Genomic DNA, 17,516 nt, shown 5'->3' with positions numbered 1-17,516 from the left:
GCCTGGCCGCCCCCCACAGGCAGCAGAATGGACATCTCGGCTGGCCCCGGCCCAAGCCGGCTCTCCTGGCAGCCCCTCCTCCCCAGTGACTTCACTTTGACTTCATCTCTGCAGAGCGCGCGGCGATGTGTGCAGCGCTTACTCAGCCAGCTCCGGGAGGAGGGCGGGGCGGCAGGGGAGGGGTCGCCTGCACCCCCGGCCTGGGTCTCCCGTAACCCTGCGGTCCAGGCTTCCAAGAAGGATCGGGTGGAAAGCGGGAAGCTGGGATCCTCTCCGCCGGCCTCACCCAAACCTCCCTAGCAGGCCCAAGGCTTCCTATCCGCGCGCTCACCAGCATCATTTCTTTGGGGGAACTTCGGGAGCGCCGCCCTAAGCATCTCCTTAGGCCTCTGCTCTTGCCTTGGAGGGCGGTGTGCCCGTGTGGGATTCACAGTCCAGCCTGGGACCTCGCCCCTCTCCGCGCTCTGGCACTGTGGACCACACCTCTCCGCACCCCTGAGAAACTGCGGGGTAGGTTGGTGGACCTCATCTCTGGGTCCTTTTCGCGCTCAGGAGCAAAGGGTGAGTTGGGACCACAGGCTGAGCGAAAAGCGAGCGGTTAGCTGTGGATCCCGAGTGCGGAGGGGCAGGGGACCCCGCGCCCTGCCGCACACAGGCTCGGTCCCCCGCGCAGCCGGACCCTGAGCCCCGCACACACCCCGTAGCCTGGTACCGCCCCGCAGCCGGGTCCCGCCCCCAGCCCCGCCCCACCCCGCCCGCTCCTGCGGCGCAGCCCGGCGGGCTCAGTCCGGTGGCGCAGCGGTGAGCGCCAGGGTTCAGCGTAGAGCGCAGCACGGGGGGGTCCTGGCCGCGGCTTCCCGCACCCGGACCGCGCACTCCGCACCCCGCCCCGGCGGCATGGGCCGCCCCGCCTGATCGCCGCTCCAGACCCGCGTCCCCGGCCCGCGCACGGCGATGGCGAAGGCGACGTCCGGTGCCGTGGGGCTGCGGCTCCTGCTGCTGCTGCTGCCGCTGCTCGGCCAAGGTGAGTTCTGGGGCGCGGGGCTCGGGACCCGCGGGGGCGCAGGCGGGGCGCACGGACGAGGGGGCGCACGGACGCCGCACTGTGCGTGGTTCTGCGGGACCCGCAACCCCGCTGTCCCTCGGCCCAGGACTCCTCGCTCCTCGCAAGAGGCAGCTTTGCCGCTGAGACTCAGTCCAAAAGCTGTGGTTCCCGGGACACTTGGCCGCGTCCCCGCCGGTACCGTTGGGTGGCCCAGGGCCCTGGACCCGCGCGGGCAGAACGGGATGTGGGCCGTCGTGTACCGCTCGGTCCGTTACGAGGTGTGGTCCAGCCGGGTGCCCGCGGCACCCCCAGCGCTGTCGGGTGACCCCGCCTGGAGCGCCGGCCCCGCCCGAACTGAGCCCGAGTCGGACTGGACGAGCCGAGTTTCCGGAAGGCAGAAGGACCCCCACCCCCGCGCCTCACCACGGGGCTGCGCTCCGAGGGCCCCGAGCTGCCCCCACCCCGCGCCCAGCAGGAAAGGAGCTGGGGGCGCAGCGCAGAGCCGGGGCCGCCGCTCCCCTTGGACGGGAGTGGGGTTCCTGGATTTGGGGTCCCGGTCGCACGATGCCCGAGCTCTCAGGCGGCAGGCGGGGCACGGGGCGGAAGCCAGCCGAACCCCCCACCTGTGGCCGGGGTGACCGAGGCCCTTCGCTGGCGCCCCGCCGCCAGCTTCGGCCTCTGCACTGAGGTGGGGGCCGGGGTTGGCAGAGCGCTGGGAGGAGCGGCGGGTCGCTTTCGGTGGAGACCCCTGACAGCAGACTTGGGGGGCCCTAGACAGCCTCCTGGGCCGAAACGTGGACCCCTTCCCTTGGGAGAACCAAAGAACCACAATGGGAGGCGCAGGGCTTGGAGTGGGGGCCTCGCCACACTCAGGAGGGGATGGCAGGGCCGCGAGGGGCCGTGGGAGCCTGGCTGTCTCGGAGCGGAGCCTCAGCGTGGCTCTCGGGGTGCGAGGACCCAGCGCCTGGGACTCCTGCGCCCTCTAGCGGACGCTGTGCTCCGGCGGCCTCTGTGGCCCCAGGGTAGGCTGGGTCTCGCTCAGCTCGGGCTCACCCACCCCTGCCACTCTGAGACCGGCGCCTTACCTTCCTGGGGAGAACGTCCTCGTGAGCCACGGACGCACTGCCCACCCCAACCCCACCCAAGGGCCAGGCCCTTCTGCCCACACCAACCCCACACCCTGGGACCCCTGCTCTCTGTTTATATTCTTGGGCACTGCCCCAGCAAAGGACTTTGTCCTGAGAGTGCCATGTCCCCTGTGCCTTGGGTCTAGGCTCAGCTCTCTAGGTGGTCCCTCCAGAGTGGGCCAGGGATTAGAAGCTGGGCACACACGCACACACACCCTCACACACATGGGATCCGGCCTGCACTTCCCTGGCCCCTGGGCAGGGCTCACACGCAGAGCGCTTCGGGGCTCTATTGCTAAATTGCCTTTATTCTGCAGAATCGCTTTAGGGATGGGCTAAGTAATCACTGTTTCCTCGATAGTGGAAAACGGGATGCTTTCACCTAATGCGGTACTAATGGCCTCATAGTCGAGGCAGAGGAAAAGTAATTTAAAAATACAATGTATGTTGGGAACGGAGCAGGAGTGCTGAGAGGTGCAACTCAGAAACTGTGCCTACCCGGGAGCTTTCTCCCTCCACAGCGGGACAGAGAACCCCATCTCCTGTGTTAGGGTGGTGAATACAGCCGTGGTCACCCACAGGCTCATAGCAAGCAGTTCTGGGCCCCTTGATCTCCCGGGCAGCTCCAGGAGAGGGCCTTGGTCTCATTTTTGCAATACACAGACAGGAGACTGAGGGCACCCTGAGCTGTGGGCTGTTGGGCCAGGGAGAGACATGGCTCGAGGCCTGACCACCTGTGGGCCTGGACCTGCCCAGGTCTGGAGCAACACCTGGCTCTGGGCCACCGCCCAGGTGGGAGCCCCTGGGTCTCTGAGGATGGCTCTCTAGTGGGCGCTGGGTCAGGCATGTGTGTGTGGAGTGTGGCAGGAGGGCGTCCCCATGCTGGCCTAGGGTGGGCCCACATATTCCTGGACACCTGATGTGGCCTTTTGTTGGCTATTGCCTGGCACCCAGCATCTGATTGTGGGACCCCAGGTAGGGGAGAAGCAGACAGGCAGCGACTTCCATTCCACCGCCTGCAGCCCTGTTGGGAACGAGGGCTCCCACCTGCGTGGGTCCGTGCCCAGGCTCCTGTGCGTCCTGCTGTGCCCTGCACCTCACCTCCTTCCTTGTTTCCCAGTCGTTTGTCTGTGGGAAGGGCCACACCTGCCCCACACACCCAGGAGGGGAGTGCTCACACCAGCAGGTGACCCTCACCTCTGTGGGACTCGTGTTTGATTCGGACTGGCTGCATATCCCAGGCCACAGGTGGGGTGTGGGTGGGAGTGGGTGCTGGCTGCCAGGAAGGGGTCACTTGGCGGGTGAGGACGGTCTGCTGCACTGCCAGGCCCTGTGGGAGTGCTTGGACCCCAGAGTGTAAAGTCTTGGACACTGAGCTCTTAGGGCAGGTAAAGAGGAGCCAGGCCAGGTGTTGAGACTAGGGTCTTCTCCCCCTCCCTCCTTGACCCCCACATGCAGGCCTCCCAAATTCCCACTGCCACCTGCAGTGCCAGGGCCTCTGAGGCTGAACTGACCACAGGGGCCCTGGGTGAGCTGGGCAGGAGGACAAGAGTGCCTTTATCCCAGGAGCCCCTCCTGGCCAGAGCTGGTGCCTTCCTGGCTGGTGTAGCAGGTGACACTGGGTGGCACTTGGGGCCCTCATACCACCCCAGCCCCTGAGAAGGGCAGGTGACCAGCTCTGAGCCAACACTGTGTGTGCTCTTGCTGTGTGGGTGGCCCTGCAGGAGAGCAGCCCAGGTACTGCAGACAAGTCACTGTGCCCCTGGATGGGTGTGTGCCACACTGGGCAATGCTGGAGTGGGATGAAGGGGCTGATGTTCGATTTGCAGTGCTTGGGCTCCAACAATGTGTCTGAGGGGCAGTGTGGCCCCAGAGCAGGAGGTAGAGGAGGCTGGACAGCGTCTAGCCTCCGCCTCAGGAGGCTGACACAGGAGGATCCCAGGTTTGAGGACAGCCCAGGCAAAGTAATGAGACCTTGTCTCAATGTGAAAGTGAAATGGGGCTTGGATGTCACTCCCTGGTAGAACACCTGCCTGGTGGGGTCCAAGACCCTGTGCTCCAACCCGTTTCTGTTAAAGAAGAAACAAGCACCCCTTAAATGCCTCTGGATCTCCAGAACACCCTGAGTTCCAAAGAACCAAAGAAAAAAGCGAGATTTCTTAAACCTAGTCAAGACTGGGAAGGAGCCAGAGCAGAGGTGCAGTTGGGTCCTAGCACCTGAGGGTGGGCTGAGTGGCGCACACAAGGTGGGCGTGGGGGCACAAGACACAGTGGGCATGCCTGGCAGAGGAGATGGCACAGGATGTGTCAGTGTGCAGGGTATCTGACCACTCTCGGCATCCTGAGATGCCTCTTGTCACCTCTGAGTTCTGATCAACACAAAAGCTAGGCGAGGAGACTTACCTATAGTTCACTACAGGTGTTTGAGGTGAAAGTCACGTGGTGGCTCCAGCTCATCCTCCTCCCCTGGCTTTGCTGCTCCAGAATCTCATCCACTTCACCATGGTCTGCTTGCCAGGGTTTGGTATTTCTTTGTAGCCAGGCCTGGGTACAGCTCCTTTTCAAGAGTGAGTAATATTCCTGTCTGTATGGGTTGGTCTTGAAGGACATGTTTTCACCAGTTGGCCATAAACAATGTTGCTGTGATGCTTGGGAACAAGGCTCTCTTTCCCACTGTTTTCAAGTCTCCATGGTATATAAAATTGCTAGCTCTTTCCTGTGTTGTTTTAGAGGAATAGACATAAAGGTTACAATGTATCCGCGTCCTCAGCAATGCTTGTTATTTAAATACTTGTTATTTAAATACTTGTTATTGAGGTCTTGCTGAATACAAGGCCTCCTTGAGGTGGGTGGGTGTTCACCATTCTGTATCTTTGGGGTTCAATGGCCAGGTGTGTCTAGGGAGGTGTGTCAGGTCCGCTGCCACTGTCTGGGAGCTGACAGTCCTGTCTGGGGTGAGTCCCAAGTCCATCGAGTGCTGCCGAGAAGCTGCCCCTCTGATAGCTTTGCAGCCAGTGCCCTGGTCTCTGGGTCCTTCTAGAAGGACAGGGCTCCCCAATATCCTTGTGTGGGCGCTGCATCAGCAATGTCCCAAGGTCTGAGGAGGAAACAGTGCTGGGAACCAGCTGCCCCAGCCCCTACCCCTACCCCAAAGGCACACAGCCTCAGTCCAGGCTAAAAATAACCTGTAGGTCCAGTGTAAACTGATTATGATCATCACAGCTGTGACGTCACGCTGCTGGCCAGAGCCCACCCCAGGGATCGAACCGTGTGTACAGGCTGTGTGCTCCCCTCTGTGTACACACTCTGGGGCCTGCACGGGCACGGGACTTCTGTGGATCCCAGCAGATCTGATCTCAGGCAGGAGCTGGGACTGGAGAATGCCAGCTAGGCAGGAATGCCACTCTCCGTGGCCCCAGGGAGGGGTCCTGTCCCACTCACAGCGGAGGACAGGGAAGCCAGCTCTGTACCCCATCACCCAGCCCAGTGGGCACAGGCAAGGTCAGTCCACCTGCCCTGGCTCTGTTCCTGGTGTCGCTCTGAGTCCCGAACATTTGGGTCTAAGAGGACCCTGTGTCCCTCAAACCTCAGGGGCCTGTCCTGCCTGTGTCCTGCCTTTGGCCCCAGGCCCAGGGGTTTATGCTGAGTCCTGAGGGCTCAGAGGCGTCTGGGGTGGTCCCATGTCAGGTGTGATACTTTCATTCTGCAGATGGGGAAACGGGCTAGAGAGAGGCACAGCGGTCACCTGTGAGGTCCTATTAGGGTCCCAGTGCCATGGAGGCCAAGCTCCTTGAGGCCCCTGCTTGATCGTGGTGATGCCGGTGACATTCCCAGCACAAGTCAGGTTGTGTCCGCCGGCCTCTGGGGCTGGGGACTGGAGCTGCTCTCTGGGAGGCCCTGGTTTTCCCACACCGGTGCCAGCCCCATCACCACTGTCCCCATCATCATCACTTCGTCCCCGTGACCTGCATCCCATTCCCTTCACTATGTCGTCATCACCCTCTCGAGCTCCACCTTCACCCCACCCCCGTCACCACCATGGTTTCTGGAGCTGTGTGAGGAGGGCCTGGACCGTCCCCAGCCCCGGGGACACAGTGACTGGCCTGTGTAAGTCAGCTGTGGCTGCTGGGTGCACAGAGGACCCAACGGGGGGCTGGGGAGAATGTCGCCCCCAGCCATTGCATGTTGCCATCAGCTGGAAGCATAGAGCCCGGAGAGAGTCAGGAGCCTGGGGTCTGGTGACCTGCACACCATCCCCAGTGGCCACGTGGGTGGCCGGTCCTTCAGCAGGCCCTGTCCTAGGAAGGAGTTAATTGCCACTTAATTGGCGGTTTCCTCGTGCAGAAGCCGGAAGGGCTGCAGCAGCTGGAACCACACATGGGCACACATCCATCTTCCCTGTGGGGCATGGCAGCTGCTCTGGGTGGGTGTGGGCGGTGGCACAGTGCCCACGGGTGCAGCCCGAGGCCCCTGGGAGCAGGCCTCTGGATTGGTGCAGCGTCAGGACCCTATCAGGGTACCAGGTGAATGCTGGCCACTGTGTCCCAGCACTGATGGGGACAGAAATGTGGAGGGAGTGATTGCCCAGCACAGGGTACTGCTGGAGGGGCAGGGACAGTGCCCATCCTCCATCTGGCTGCCCACCAGGCTGCTAGAGACCCAGCACCCTACAGCAGAGGCTGGGGACACATCAGCAGAGCCCCAAAACCTCCAGGAGGTGGGCACAAGGACTGTGGCAGGAGCCTGACCCAGGGGACAGTGGCATGGAGACCCAGCACATATCCAAGGAGCCTTGTCACTTGGTTCTACCTGTGTGGGGTAACTAGTGCCCTTGGCACATAGGTGATGGAGGGGCAGAGCAGGTGGTGACGTAGATGATGGCTGTGGGGAAGGCAGTGAGGTGTGGACAGTGACAGTGACAGTGATGACACGGGGCAGAGGTCATAGGGAAGAAATCAAGAGCTGTGGGGCTGGGGTGACGGTGGGGCAGTGCAGGGCTGGGTCGGAGGTTACAGGGAGGGGCGAGTGCTGATGACCAGCACCATGCAGGGAGGGACAAGGATGTGGGGACTGCAGTGGGCACCAGCGCCTATTGAGAGAACTGTCACTGGCTCAGTCCGGCTCCCAGCAGCCATCTCTGCAGTTGCAGAGGGGCCCCTGAGCGGGCAGCATGGGCCCCACTCCCTGGCAGTGCCCCTGGCCCAGTGCAGGGCAGGCAGCGTGGGGATGGACACTGCTGGTAGGGTCCTGGGGCATCATGGAGAGACAGAGCTGGGTCTCCCTGTCTGGGTGCTCCTGCCCCGTATTGTTTGGGATTTTGTGGTCCCCAGAGCCCGGGTTGGGGGAGCTCCCTGAGACCAGTGTTGAGCACAGGGAGACCCTGCCAGGTGCTATCCTCATCCTCTGTGGTCCTTGGATGGGCACTGAGGCCAGGCCTGGGGTGGTGGGGGGGGGGCTGAAGTGGGGCCAGCCTGGCATTGGGGTCACCAGGCAGGCAGAGGGGACCAGAAGCTGTGCACCTGCAGCCCTGGCCTAACAGCAGGAGAGGCACTGGAGACACAGGGACATGTGTGAGTGGCCCCAGGTAAACCTGAGGCCAGGTGACCACCAAGCCTGCAGCTCCCAGGGAGTCAGGGAAGCAGCCCCCTGCACCAGGCAGGGTCCTCAGCTAGAAGGCGGTGCCTGAGGCTGGCACAGGTCCCCACAACCTATGCAGGAGAAGGCACAGGAAAAGGTGTCCAGTCAGGGCCTTGGCCACCTTCTCCAGAGCTCCAGACAGTTCCCTGAGGCTGCAGGCTCCGCGTAGTCCTGGTCCTTGGGAAGCTGAAGCAGGAGAATCACTTGGGCCTGGGAGTTCGATGCCAGCCTGGGCAGTACAGTGAGATCTTTTGCAATAAAGATATTTCATCACTTTGTGGGTATAAGACAGAGCGAGCCCAGGCTCCCTTGTTCTGTTACACTCATATTTCTTTCCCCCTTTTGATTTTAGAGTACATGTCAACCTGAACATATTCACCCCCACGCCTCCAGTGCTGGGGCCACCCCTCAGCCCGTGGGCCCCTGCTCCAGAGGCTGGCCGGGTGCAGACCTGTGGTCTGCTTGGTCTCACTGGCCGGGGACTGGGTGCACGGTCTTGTGAGTAACTGGTAACCAGGCTGTGACCTCAGCAAAACCCAGTGCTGCATGAAGGTTGACGGCAGATCCATGCTGAGCCCGTGGGAGGGTTCGTGAGCTGGCGGGCAGCAGTGGGCAGCACTGTGTTGTGGGCAGTGAGTGTGAGGATGTGAGGGAACTTCGAGGGCGTGGGGAGCATGCGTGTGCTGTGCCCCAGCACAACGTGTGAGGTAGCACGTGTGAGAGAACACACGTGACATGAGACCCACGTGGTCACAAACAGGAGCATGTCCCAGGAGCTCCTGGGCCCAGATGGCAGCAGCCATGAGCGTGGAAGAACCCAAGCGGGGCACAGGGTAGGGGCAGCATCCCTTGTGAGATTAGATCCCGCTGGGGAGCTTGGGGCAGGGGCAGGCAGGACTGCAGCTAACACAGCTGACCCTGTCTGGGAGTTGCGGTCAGCTGATGGCTGGGCTCAAGCAGAGGTCACTCAGGCACCAGAGGACAGGGAATGGGGGTCGCTTTCCTGCTGCTGGGATGTAAAACCCTACACCACACTGTAAAGGAGGAGAGGTATACTTTGGCTTATGGTTTCAGGAGATTCAGTTCATGGTCAGCCCATTCCAACATCATGGCAAAAGGGTATGGGTGGGACAAAGCTGCTTTGTCCATGGCATCAGAGAACCAGAGCAGGGCATGCATTAGAGAGGAAGCCACACCAACATGACACAGCAGCCACACCCAGAAGTGGACTTACTAATCCTGGGGGTGGCTGCCAGGCCAGTCACGTAGACAGCTAAGGTTGACCATCACAGCATGCTTTGGGCATGTGGCAGAGGTGGAGTTTCCTGGGTATCCCCATACCTGTGCTCCTGGGTCCCCCACCTGTGTCTCTGGATCCCCACACTCCTGTGCCCTCACCATACCCCACTGGCTGTCAGAAATGCAAGGCAAGTGTGCTGCTGCCTTCAGAGAGTGACCTCAGAGTTTGGCTTGGGCCCGTGCACAAGCACACATGGCAGGGTGTGTGTATGCCCCATGTATGTGCATGAAGGAAGGGCCCCCAAGACTGGTTCCATCTGAACCCAGATGCCAGTATACCGACACCTGGGCAGTGTGGAGTACAGAAAGGTCTCACCCAGCTAGGGCAGGGGAGCTGGGCAGTAGGGGGACCTTGGGCAGTAGGGGGACCTTAGGTTGGGGGCCTGTGTGTCCCTTTCTGTGTGTGTCCTGCACACCCTGTGTGGGACCACCTGTGATGGGTCCCAGGTCCCTCTGACCAAGCTTGGCTTGGTGACCTGCAGGTGTGATCTGAGCAGTGAGGGCTGGGGCTGCCTGTCGACAAGATCAGGGGTGCGGCATGGAGTTCTCTGGGCTTTTCAGGCCCCTGATCTGCAGCCAAGAAGGGGGTCATGCTGAGCCCTGAGGTGGGCAGGAGCAAGGACCAGGAACAGACTTGTCTGGGAAGGTGTGCAGGTGGTAGGGCCGGCCCCACGAGGCCTCGGGCTGCAGCGTGAATGCCCAGGTACCCTGGGAACAGTACCTGTGATCACCTGTGCAGCCACATGGCAGGCTGGGACATGGGGCCTGGGACCAGGTGACAAGGGACCCATTCTGGCACACAGAGGCGAGGGCCAGGCTGCTGCTCCTGTCCCCAGAGCTCCTCAGAGAAACTGAGGCCCAAAGCTTGCCAGTACTCTGTGGGGACCACGGGCCCTGTGGTGTCACTTGTGAGGGGCTCATTCTGTTCCGTTGCTGCGATTGGCTGCTCTGATTGTGTGCAGGATTTCTACACCAGCAGAGCAACCAGTCCAGTGTGAGCCCTGTGGGCACCAGCATTGCCCAGCCTACCTGTCTCCAATTAGGGTCAGCATTACAGGAGGGGGCCTGCTGTGGGCCTCCTGAGAGGTGTCTCAAGTGCATTTGGACCCTGGTCACATCGTCTGCTGTCCCCAGATCTCTCCAGGCAGCAGGAGACCCCCATCCTGCCCATGTGGCCCATATGAGCCATCTGCTTCCAGCCGCCCAGCCCTGAAGACACGATGAGGCATCTCAGAGTCATGGCGGGGTCCCCAGGCAGAGGTCAGGGCGCACTGGGAAGCTCCCAGGAGTGAGGACAGGACAGGACTACCCTTCTGGTGGCTGGACTGGCAGAGGTCAGCTTGGTGTCATGGTGGAGGCTCTGACCCTTGGCCAGTGGGAGGGTGATGGGGTCCTTAGGGAGGCTGGATGGGCCTTAGCTCTCCATCCTGCAACACCTCAAGATGTGGCTTCTCTCAGCTTTCCAGGTCCGCCTGCCCCCAAGGGCCTAGCAGGACAACAGGGACCTACGCGTCTCCAGGGATTTCCTTCGCTGCCGTTCAGGCCCTGGCCCGGTGCTTCTCCCGCCGTGGGCAGGGTTCAACCAGAACAGACAGGCCCCTTCCCAGTTGGCCTTTTTCTTTCCTCTGGGATCAACCCCAGGACCTTCACACATAGCCACCTCCCAGCCCTTTTTATTTTTCACTTGGTAACGGGGCCTTGCTCAGCCACCCAGGGTCCCTGCTCAGCCTCTGAGCTGCCTTTCCACCCACCCTGGGGAATGTTCCAGAGTGTGCTATGCTTTCTGGTTCCCACTGGGGACCTGTCCTTTGTCTACTGGGCCCACTTGGCCTTGAACTTTGTCTTGGCCCCAGGGACCGCCCTCCGCAGGTGCCCAGGAGGAAGACCGTCCGGAAAAATCAGTCCTATGGCCCTGAGCACAGGGTTCGTTTTTGTGCATCAGTGCTCTTTGTACATTGCAGAATTATTTGAAGTTTTTAAAATGGATTGTCAAGGGGTTTTTGCCTGTTCACCCATCTTTTAAAAATACCTATTTTTTATCCAAAAGTTCACAACTGTGGGTTCAGAGCCATCAAAAACATCCACAGTGCTGCCCAAGCCTGTAATCCAGCATTTAGGAGGCTGAGGCAGGAAGATGGCTGTGAGTTTGATCCCAGCCTGGACTACACAGGAAGACCCTCTCTCATGAAACCAAAGCAACCAAAAAGAAAAAGAAAACAAACAAACAAAGAACATCTGTGGTGAGCATTGAGCAGCTGTCACCCAGGTGCACCCACAGAACTTCCCATCCAACCCCGCTAATGCCCTGCACATGTCCAACTCTCTGTCTCTAAATGTGACTGTTTGCAAGGCCTCATGGAATAGCGAGGTACAGGGTTGGTCCCTTTGAGACTGGCATGGGTCTCCTTTGGAGGGAGCAGCTGTGGGGGGGTGCACACGTGGGTGCCCCCTTCTGGTTGTGGGGAGCAGTGTTGCTGTGAATGCCCGTGCAGGGTCCTCTGGACGCTGCTTCAGATTCTGGGTCTGGACTGAGCTGGGATGGTGACGGCTGGGTCACATGTGAGTCTGCATGTGATATTTATAAGAACCACAGCGTCTTCCACACAGCCCCCTGCTTCACATCCCGCATCCCACTCCCCAGCAGTGCACAGGGCTCACACACTCACTGTCCCAGGAATGCTTTTTTAGTGTTAAAACCTGGGTTTGCACAGCCACAGTGAAGGTGGTGAGCTCCATGTGAACCCCAGCCTGGTGTGGCCAGCATCCTGGCTTTTCAAGGCCCTCATATATCTGCTTTCAGCCCAAGATTGGTTTTCCAGGCTCTCACATAGGAATTCTGTAGGTGGAGACCCAAGTCTCAGCTGTACCTATACGTGATGTACCACGTCAAGGTGCAAACACTGCACGTGACCTATCCGTGGGGACAGCACACTGGTATCCTGAGGCCACTTTTCTACTGTTCCCACGCCGCTCACCCCCTTGATAGCCCACTGCCATTGCTCTGGAAGCCATGCTGTGTGGCCCCCTGCTGGGACTCTGGTTTGTATGGTGTCTGTGAGAACTGTGCCGTGGCCTCATGTCACAGGAATGTGTCCTTTGTCGCTGCGTGGGTTTCTGCGTGGGTTGCAGGTGGTGCAGACCTGCAGCTGGAGAGCTTGCAGGCTGCTGTAAACAATCCTTGTGTGTGTGACCAGGGTTTTGCTTGGGTGTGTTTCCTCCACTCAGTGGTGTGGAACTCATGGGTCCTGGGCAATCGGTGGGTTTGGGTAAAGGTCAGTCTGTCACCCAGGGCCACCTTTGCTGTTGGTCACCACCGCCTGCTCTGCTTGTCTGGTGGTATCTCCTACCCTTCCAAAACCATAGTGATTTGCTCGGAAGCCAGCATGAACTCCGGGGTTAGGAAGCCAGGCTGGCTGGTGCTGATTCTGCTGTGGGTCTTACTTTCCTCTTCTCCCTCCTCCCTCTCCCCTCTCCCTGCTCCTCCTCCTCTCTGTTGTACTTGGAAAGCATTTTCAGCCATTGTGTCTATGCTCCAGTGTTTGCGGAATCCTGTTGACACCAGAGTTTAGGTTGATGATGGTTTTCTTGTCCCTGCCTTCCTCATTCGGCTGTTGCCTCCTGCAGCCCCTCTGGCCCTGTACTTCCCGAGGGACGCCTACCGGGAGCAGCTATACCTGGACCAGCCAGCTGGCACACCACTGCTGTATGTGCATGCTCTGCGTGACACACCTGAGGAGCTGCCCAGCTTCCACTTGGGCCAGCACCTCTACAATATCTACCACAAGCCGCTGCACAGGAACGACTGGATCCGCGTGGAGGACACCGGCCTTCTCTACCTCAACCGCAGCCTTGACCTTGGCTCCTGGGAGCAGCTCAGCCTGCGAAGTAAGGGCGGCCAGCACGGCCCCGGCCCATCCAACTTGGAAGGAGGCTGCATGGCCCCCAGGCTCCCATTGGGGAGGTGGGGCAAGGTGGCATCTTTGCCCGTGTCCACTAGCGAAGGAGTCTTCAAGAGTCTGGGTAGCTCTTGGGCCTCCTGAGGCTACTGGATTTGGGGACCTGTCTGGGTCCTCATCAAGCAGAATCTGGGTACCTTCCTGAAAGCAGCAAGTGTTTGGAGGTTATAAAGGGGTGCTGGAGGCTGGAAAAGCCTCAGGGCTTGATTCAGCTGGTGCCCAGAGTGGCAGCAGGCCCAGAGAGTGCCTCCCTCCCCCAGATAGGCACTCGGCCTGGCCAAGGTGTCCCGGAAAGAAGGGAGCCTGGGAGACCTGGCCAGAACCCAGGTCTCAGTCTCATGGAACCCAGTCTGGGAAAGGGTAGATCAAATGCAGCCTTGATCCAGCTGGGATCACTGAGCAGGGAAAGGCCTGGGGTGAGCAGCTGGCCAGGTCTTGGAGGAGGTGGCCAGAGGTGGTTCTGGGTTCTAGGTATGCCTGCTTGTAGCCAGGCCCTTCGTGAACCCCATGGTGTCTGCATTTCCTGGGAGGCCTGAACCAGCTATGTCCAGACACTGCTGGGCCCAGTTAGGCAAGGAGCCACGGAGGTGTATGAGGAATGACTCACCACAGCTGGGGGTGGACGGAGCAGGGCAGGCTAGGGAGGAGCAGAGAAAGCAGCCCCGGAGAGCCCCAATCTGCTGGACTCTGGCTTCCCTGCCACGTGATGGCGTGGCAGGAGTGCTGTGGAAATGCCCTTCAGGGGCTTTGGACATCTGTCCTTGGTGGCCCCAAACAAAGCCCTAGGGCAGCAGGCTGTGCACAGAAGCCCGCGCTGGGGAGCCTCCCACCGTGAGGGTGGGGGTTGGGGACACTATGAGGTTGGTGCTGGTGACAGCAGGTGGGCATGGCAGGCTGGGTGCTGCAGCCTCGGGGCCCTGCATGGAGCTGGGAGGTGGAGGTAAGCACTAGCTGGACATGAATCTTGGACCTGTCTGCCCCGTGCCCATGCCCACCAGACAGGTGAGGCCTGTGTCCCACCTGACTTCTCTCCCCACAGATGGTGGCTTCCCCCTGCTAACCATCTTCCTCCACGTCTTCCTGTCGTCCCCACCTCTGCGCGAGGGCGAGTGCCACTGGCCAGGGTGCGCCCGGGTGTACTTCTCCTTCATCAACGCCTCCTTCCCAGCCTGCAGCTCCCTTTCCTCCCAGGATATCTGCTTCCCAAAGAACGGGCTGGAGAACGGGCTGTCCTTCCGGATCCGAGAGAACAGGCCGCCCGGCACCTTCCACCAGTTTCGCCTGCTGCCCGTGCACTTCCTGTGTCCCAACATCAGTGTGGTCTACAGGCTCCTGCAGGGTAAGTGGCTGGGTACTCCTGGGCCTGTGCTGGCTGAGCGCTGTCCTAACATGAAGGCAGTGGCTGGAAAGGTCTCCAGGGACAGCGGCTTCTGAGAGGACAGGAAAGGGTGGGGTGGACACAGTGGAGACACTGATTCAGCTACCTGGGCAGCCGGGGGCCCCCAGAGCAAACAGGAACTAGAACAGATGACCTGGCTAAGGATGGGGAGCACCTGTCCCCAGGCTTGAGAGCAGCCTTTGCACCCTGAAGGGCGTGGCAGCCACGGAGGCGGACTTACCTTGAAAAGGATCAGCCACACTGCAGGCTGTGTGAGCCTGGAAGCCAGCAGGTCCCTGAGAAGCAGGGAACCAGGGAACTTGATTTCTTCGTCTGCTGGTTGTGGCTGCTGAACGTTGTCCCAAGGATTCTCCCAAGCAGCCGGGCCATAGCCAACCTCTCCCAAAGCTGGGCCCAGGGAGGGCTGGTGTGGTGACCCCAAAGGAGAGGAGAGAATAAGAGACGTGCGGCCACCCTGGTGACAGCATAGGCGAAATCTCCAGAGAAGGAAAAGGCACCACTCACACCCAGCAAAAGCAGTGCTATTAGGCTTGGGATTTGCTTTCAGAAAGGAGCCCAGGCAGCACCCCCAATGTAAACACCATTAGCACTGCTCTTAGAGATGCTTAATGCCTGGCTGGCTGTCACCTGCTGTGTCCCCGCCCCCAGGTGACAGCGATGGCGGCCCCTTCCGCTGCGCCCCCGACAGCCTAGAGGTGAGCACACGCCGTGCACTGGACCGCGAGCGCAGGGAGCGCTTCGACCTGGTGGCCGCGTGCACCGTGCGCGTGGGCGCGCGTGAGGCCGAGGTGCGGGAGCCCTTCTCGGTCACCGTGTACGACGAGGACGACTCGGCGCCCAGCGTCGCGGGGGCCGCGGACACGGCCAGCGCAGAGGTGGTCTTCCGGCGCAAGGAGGTGCGGGGTGCACCGGGATCTTAGCTGTTGACGCCCCACCCCGCGGGCCTGGGGAGGGGGCGCCAGCTGTAGGGGCGGGAAGGCGCTCCTTGGGGACCTTGAGGATTGTGAGCAGGAAGCTTCAAGGGAGGGGGCGGCGCCTCCTTAGTGGGGCGAGGCGGCCAGGGCTCTGCTGTGCTGAAAGGGACCTTTGGGGGCGGGGTCTCTTTTGGGGGCGGAACAGTGGCCCAGGGCAGCCTGTGGGGACCACTGTTGGCACGGACTTGTTGGAGGGGGGGGCCCTGGATCCTCTCTGACAGCCCTTTACATCCCCCACAGGGCACAGTGGTGGCCACGCTGCGCGTGTTCGACGCGGACGTGGTGCCAGCCTCCGCAGAGCTGGCCCGGCGGTATACTGGCACTCTGTTGCCCCGGGACCCCTGGGCCCAGCAGCATTTCCGCCTGGAGCACGCGCCCAACGAGACCCGTGTAGCTGCGGAAGATGGTGGCACCGTGCGGGCCACTGTGCATGACTTCAGTAAGGGGTCGTCTGCCTGCCTGTGACTACACCCAACACACCGCGTGTGCACACCACACACCCGTGTGCACACTTCACATGCCGCATATACACACTGCACACTTGTGTGTATACACACACCACGGTCTACATTCCATACATGCATGTGTACACTGAACAGATACCATACAACACATTACACGCCACTTGTGTACACCCACACACACTGTGTTCGTATTATGTATGTGTACTCACCATGCACTTCCCATTCAGAACTCACACTCCTGTCTGCACCCACATCTGTGTGCACTGTACGTATATATACCATGCTGATCCTCCTCACAGCACACAACTCACACGCACTCCTATGCACACAAAGCTTGCCCTAATTGAGACAGGCTCCTGGGGCACGTAGCTCAGCGTTGCTTCTCAGGGCTGACCCTGGCCTCTGGTTGGGGTTCTTGTGTGTGCATATGTGTGTGCAAGCTGTGTCTGGGAGGAGATGCATGGTTGTGGTCCAAGCCTGGTTGTCACCATCATGTCCCCACCCTCAGAGCTGGTCCTCAACCAGAGCCTGCCTATCTCAGAGAGCCGAACTCTGCAGCTGGACGTGCTGGTCAATGACTCCACCTTCCAGGGCCCGGGCTCAGGTGCCCTCCTCCTCCACTTCAACGTGTCGGTGCTGCCTGTGCGTCTGCGCCTGCCCAGCACCTATTCCTTCTCTGTGAGCAGGCAGGCCCACCGCTACGCCCAGGTGAGAGCGGGATCAGGCGCAGGTGGGATGGTGGGGCTGCAGATGCAGGCTGGGGACCTTGCCAAGGCACAGCTTGGGACTCCTCGAGCCATCGTTTTTTCCTCTTCCTCCTTGCACCATATTTTGCACTAATATAAGAGCAATACCAGCTGAATCTGTGCATCCTAACTTGGAAACTCAACTCAGGGTGGGAAGGTGTTCGTAGAGGAAAGGGTTCAGGCTGGGTCTCTGCCTGAACAAACCTTGCTCAGTCTGCAAGTGTGCAGTGTGGGGAGCAATGGCGCCCTCTGGTGGAAGACAGGAGCCTCGCTTCTACTCGGCGACTGCCTCTGCCAGCGCTTGTGAGGTGCATGTTTGTGCTTGAAAAGAAAACAATTGGATGTGGACAGATAAAGCTCTAAGTGGTCATTAAACATGAGGAGGGAAAGAGTGCCCCTGCCAAGCCCACAGCTGAGTGGGCAGGGCACTGCTTAAGCACTTTCTGAGCTGAGTCCCCTGCTTCTGAAGAATGTCCATCAAGCCTGGCTCTTCTTGTCCCAGTGGTTTGTCTGTTCTTTGGGTTGGTCCTGGCACTGGCCCAGAGGGACTCATCCCTGTGATAGGAGGGACCCGTTAGAAAGCTGAGAATGGGCAGCAGCATTGGGTACTAGAGGACAAGCAGATGGTGCTGGGAGCACAAACTCCATGGGTGGAGGGCCCCCCACCCTGTAACTCTCCATCTGGCCTAAGACTCTGGCTTCTGGGCCCTGGTGGGGCCACCTTAAAGCTGACTCCAGCCCATGGGCAGCACCGGCCCCACCTCGACCCCATCCGGAGCTCTTGGCTTTGGCTGTTTGCAGCTGTGAGTCTCAAGTAGCCGAGGAATACGAAGTCCAGCTACCCGGCTGTGGGACCTGGCGTCCCTGGA

At 60.4% G+C, this 17,516-nt stretch overlaps 1 protein-coding gene across 2 annotated transcripts in view; it reads left to right on the top strand.

The window, feature by feature from the left end:
* The first annotated feature begins 200 nt into the window (after window positions 1-200).
* The window catches only part of Ret (ret proto-oncogene), a 29,219-nt gene continuing 11,903 nt past the window's right edge, over window positions 201-17,516 (top strand). Inside the window, exons 1-6 of one of the 2 annotated variants that reach the window (XM_063233565.1) lie at window positions 201-1,024; window positions 12,733-12,993; window positions 14,104-14,403; window positions 15,112-15,359; window positions 15,678-15,876; window positions 16,410-16,609. In XM_063233565.1, the coding sequence (XP_063089635.1) occupies window positions 955-1,024; window positions 12,733-12,993; window positions 14,104-14,403; window positions 15,112-15,359; window positions 15,678-15,876; window positions 16,410-16,609 (1,278 nt within the window). In that variant the 5' untranslated portion in view covers window positions 201-954. The remainder of the gene's footprint in view (window positions 1,025-12,732; window positions 12,994-14,103; window positions 14,404-15,111; window positions 15,360-15,677; window positions 15,877-16,409; window positions 16,610-17,516) is intronic. The other variant, XM_063233564.1, reaches the window with a different exon arrangement.

The sequence above is a fragment of the Cavia porcellus genome, unplaced genomic scaffold, assembly GCF_034190915.1.
Source record: "Cavia porcellus strain 051 isolate PalLab524CR breed Dunkin Hartley unplaced genomic scaffold, mCavPor4.1 scaffold_23, whole genome shotgun sequence".
NCBI classification, from domain to species: domain Eukaryota; kingdom Metazoa; phylum Chordata; class Mammalia; order Rodentia; family Caviidae; genus Cavia; species Cavia porcellus.
The sequence above is the reverse complement of the archived record's forward strand: the minus strand, read 5'-3'. Positions and strand labels throughout refer to the sequence as shown.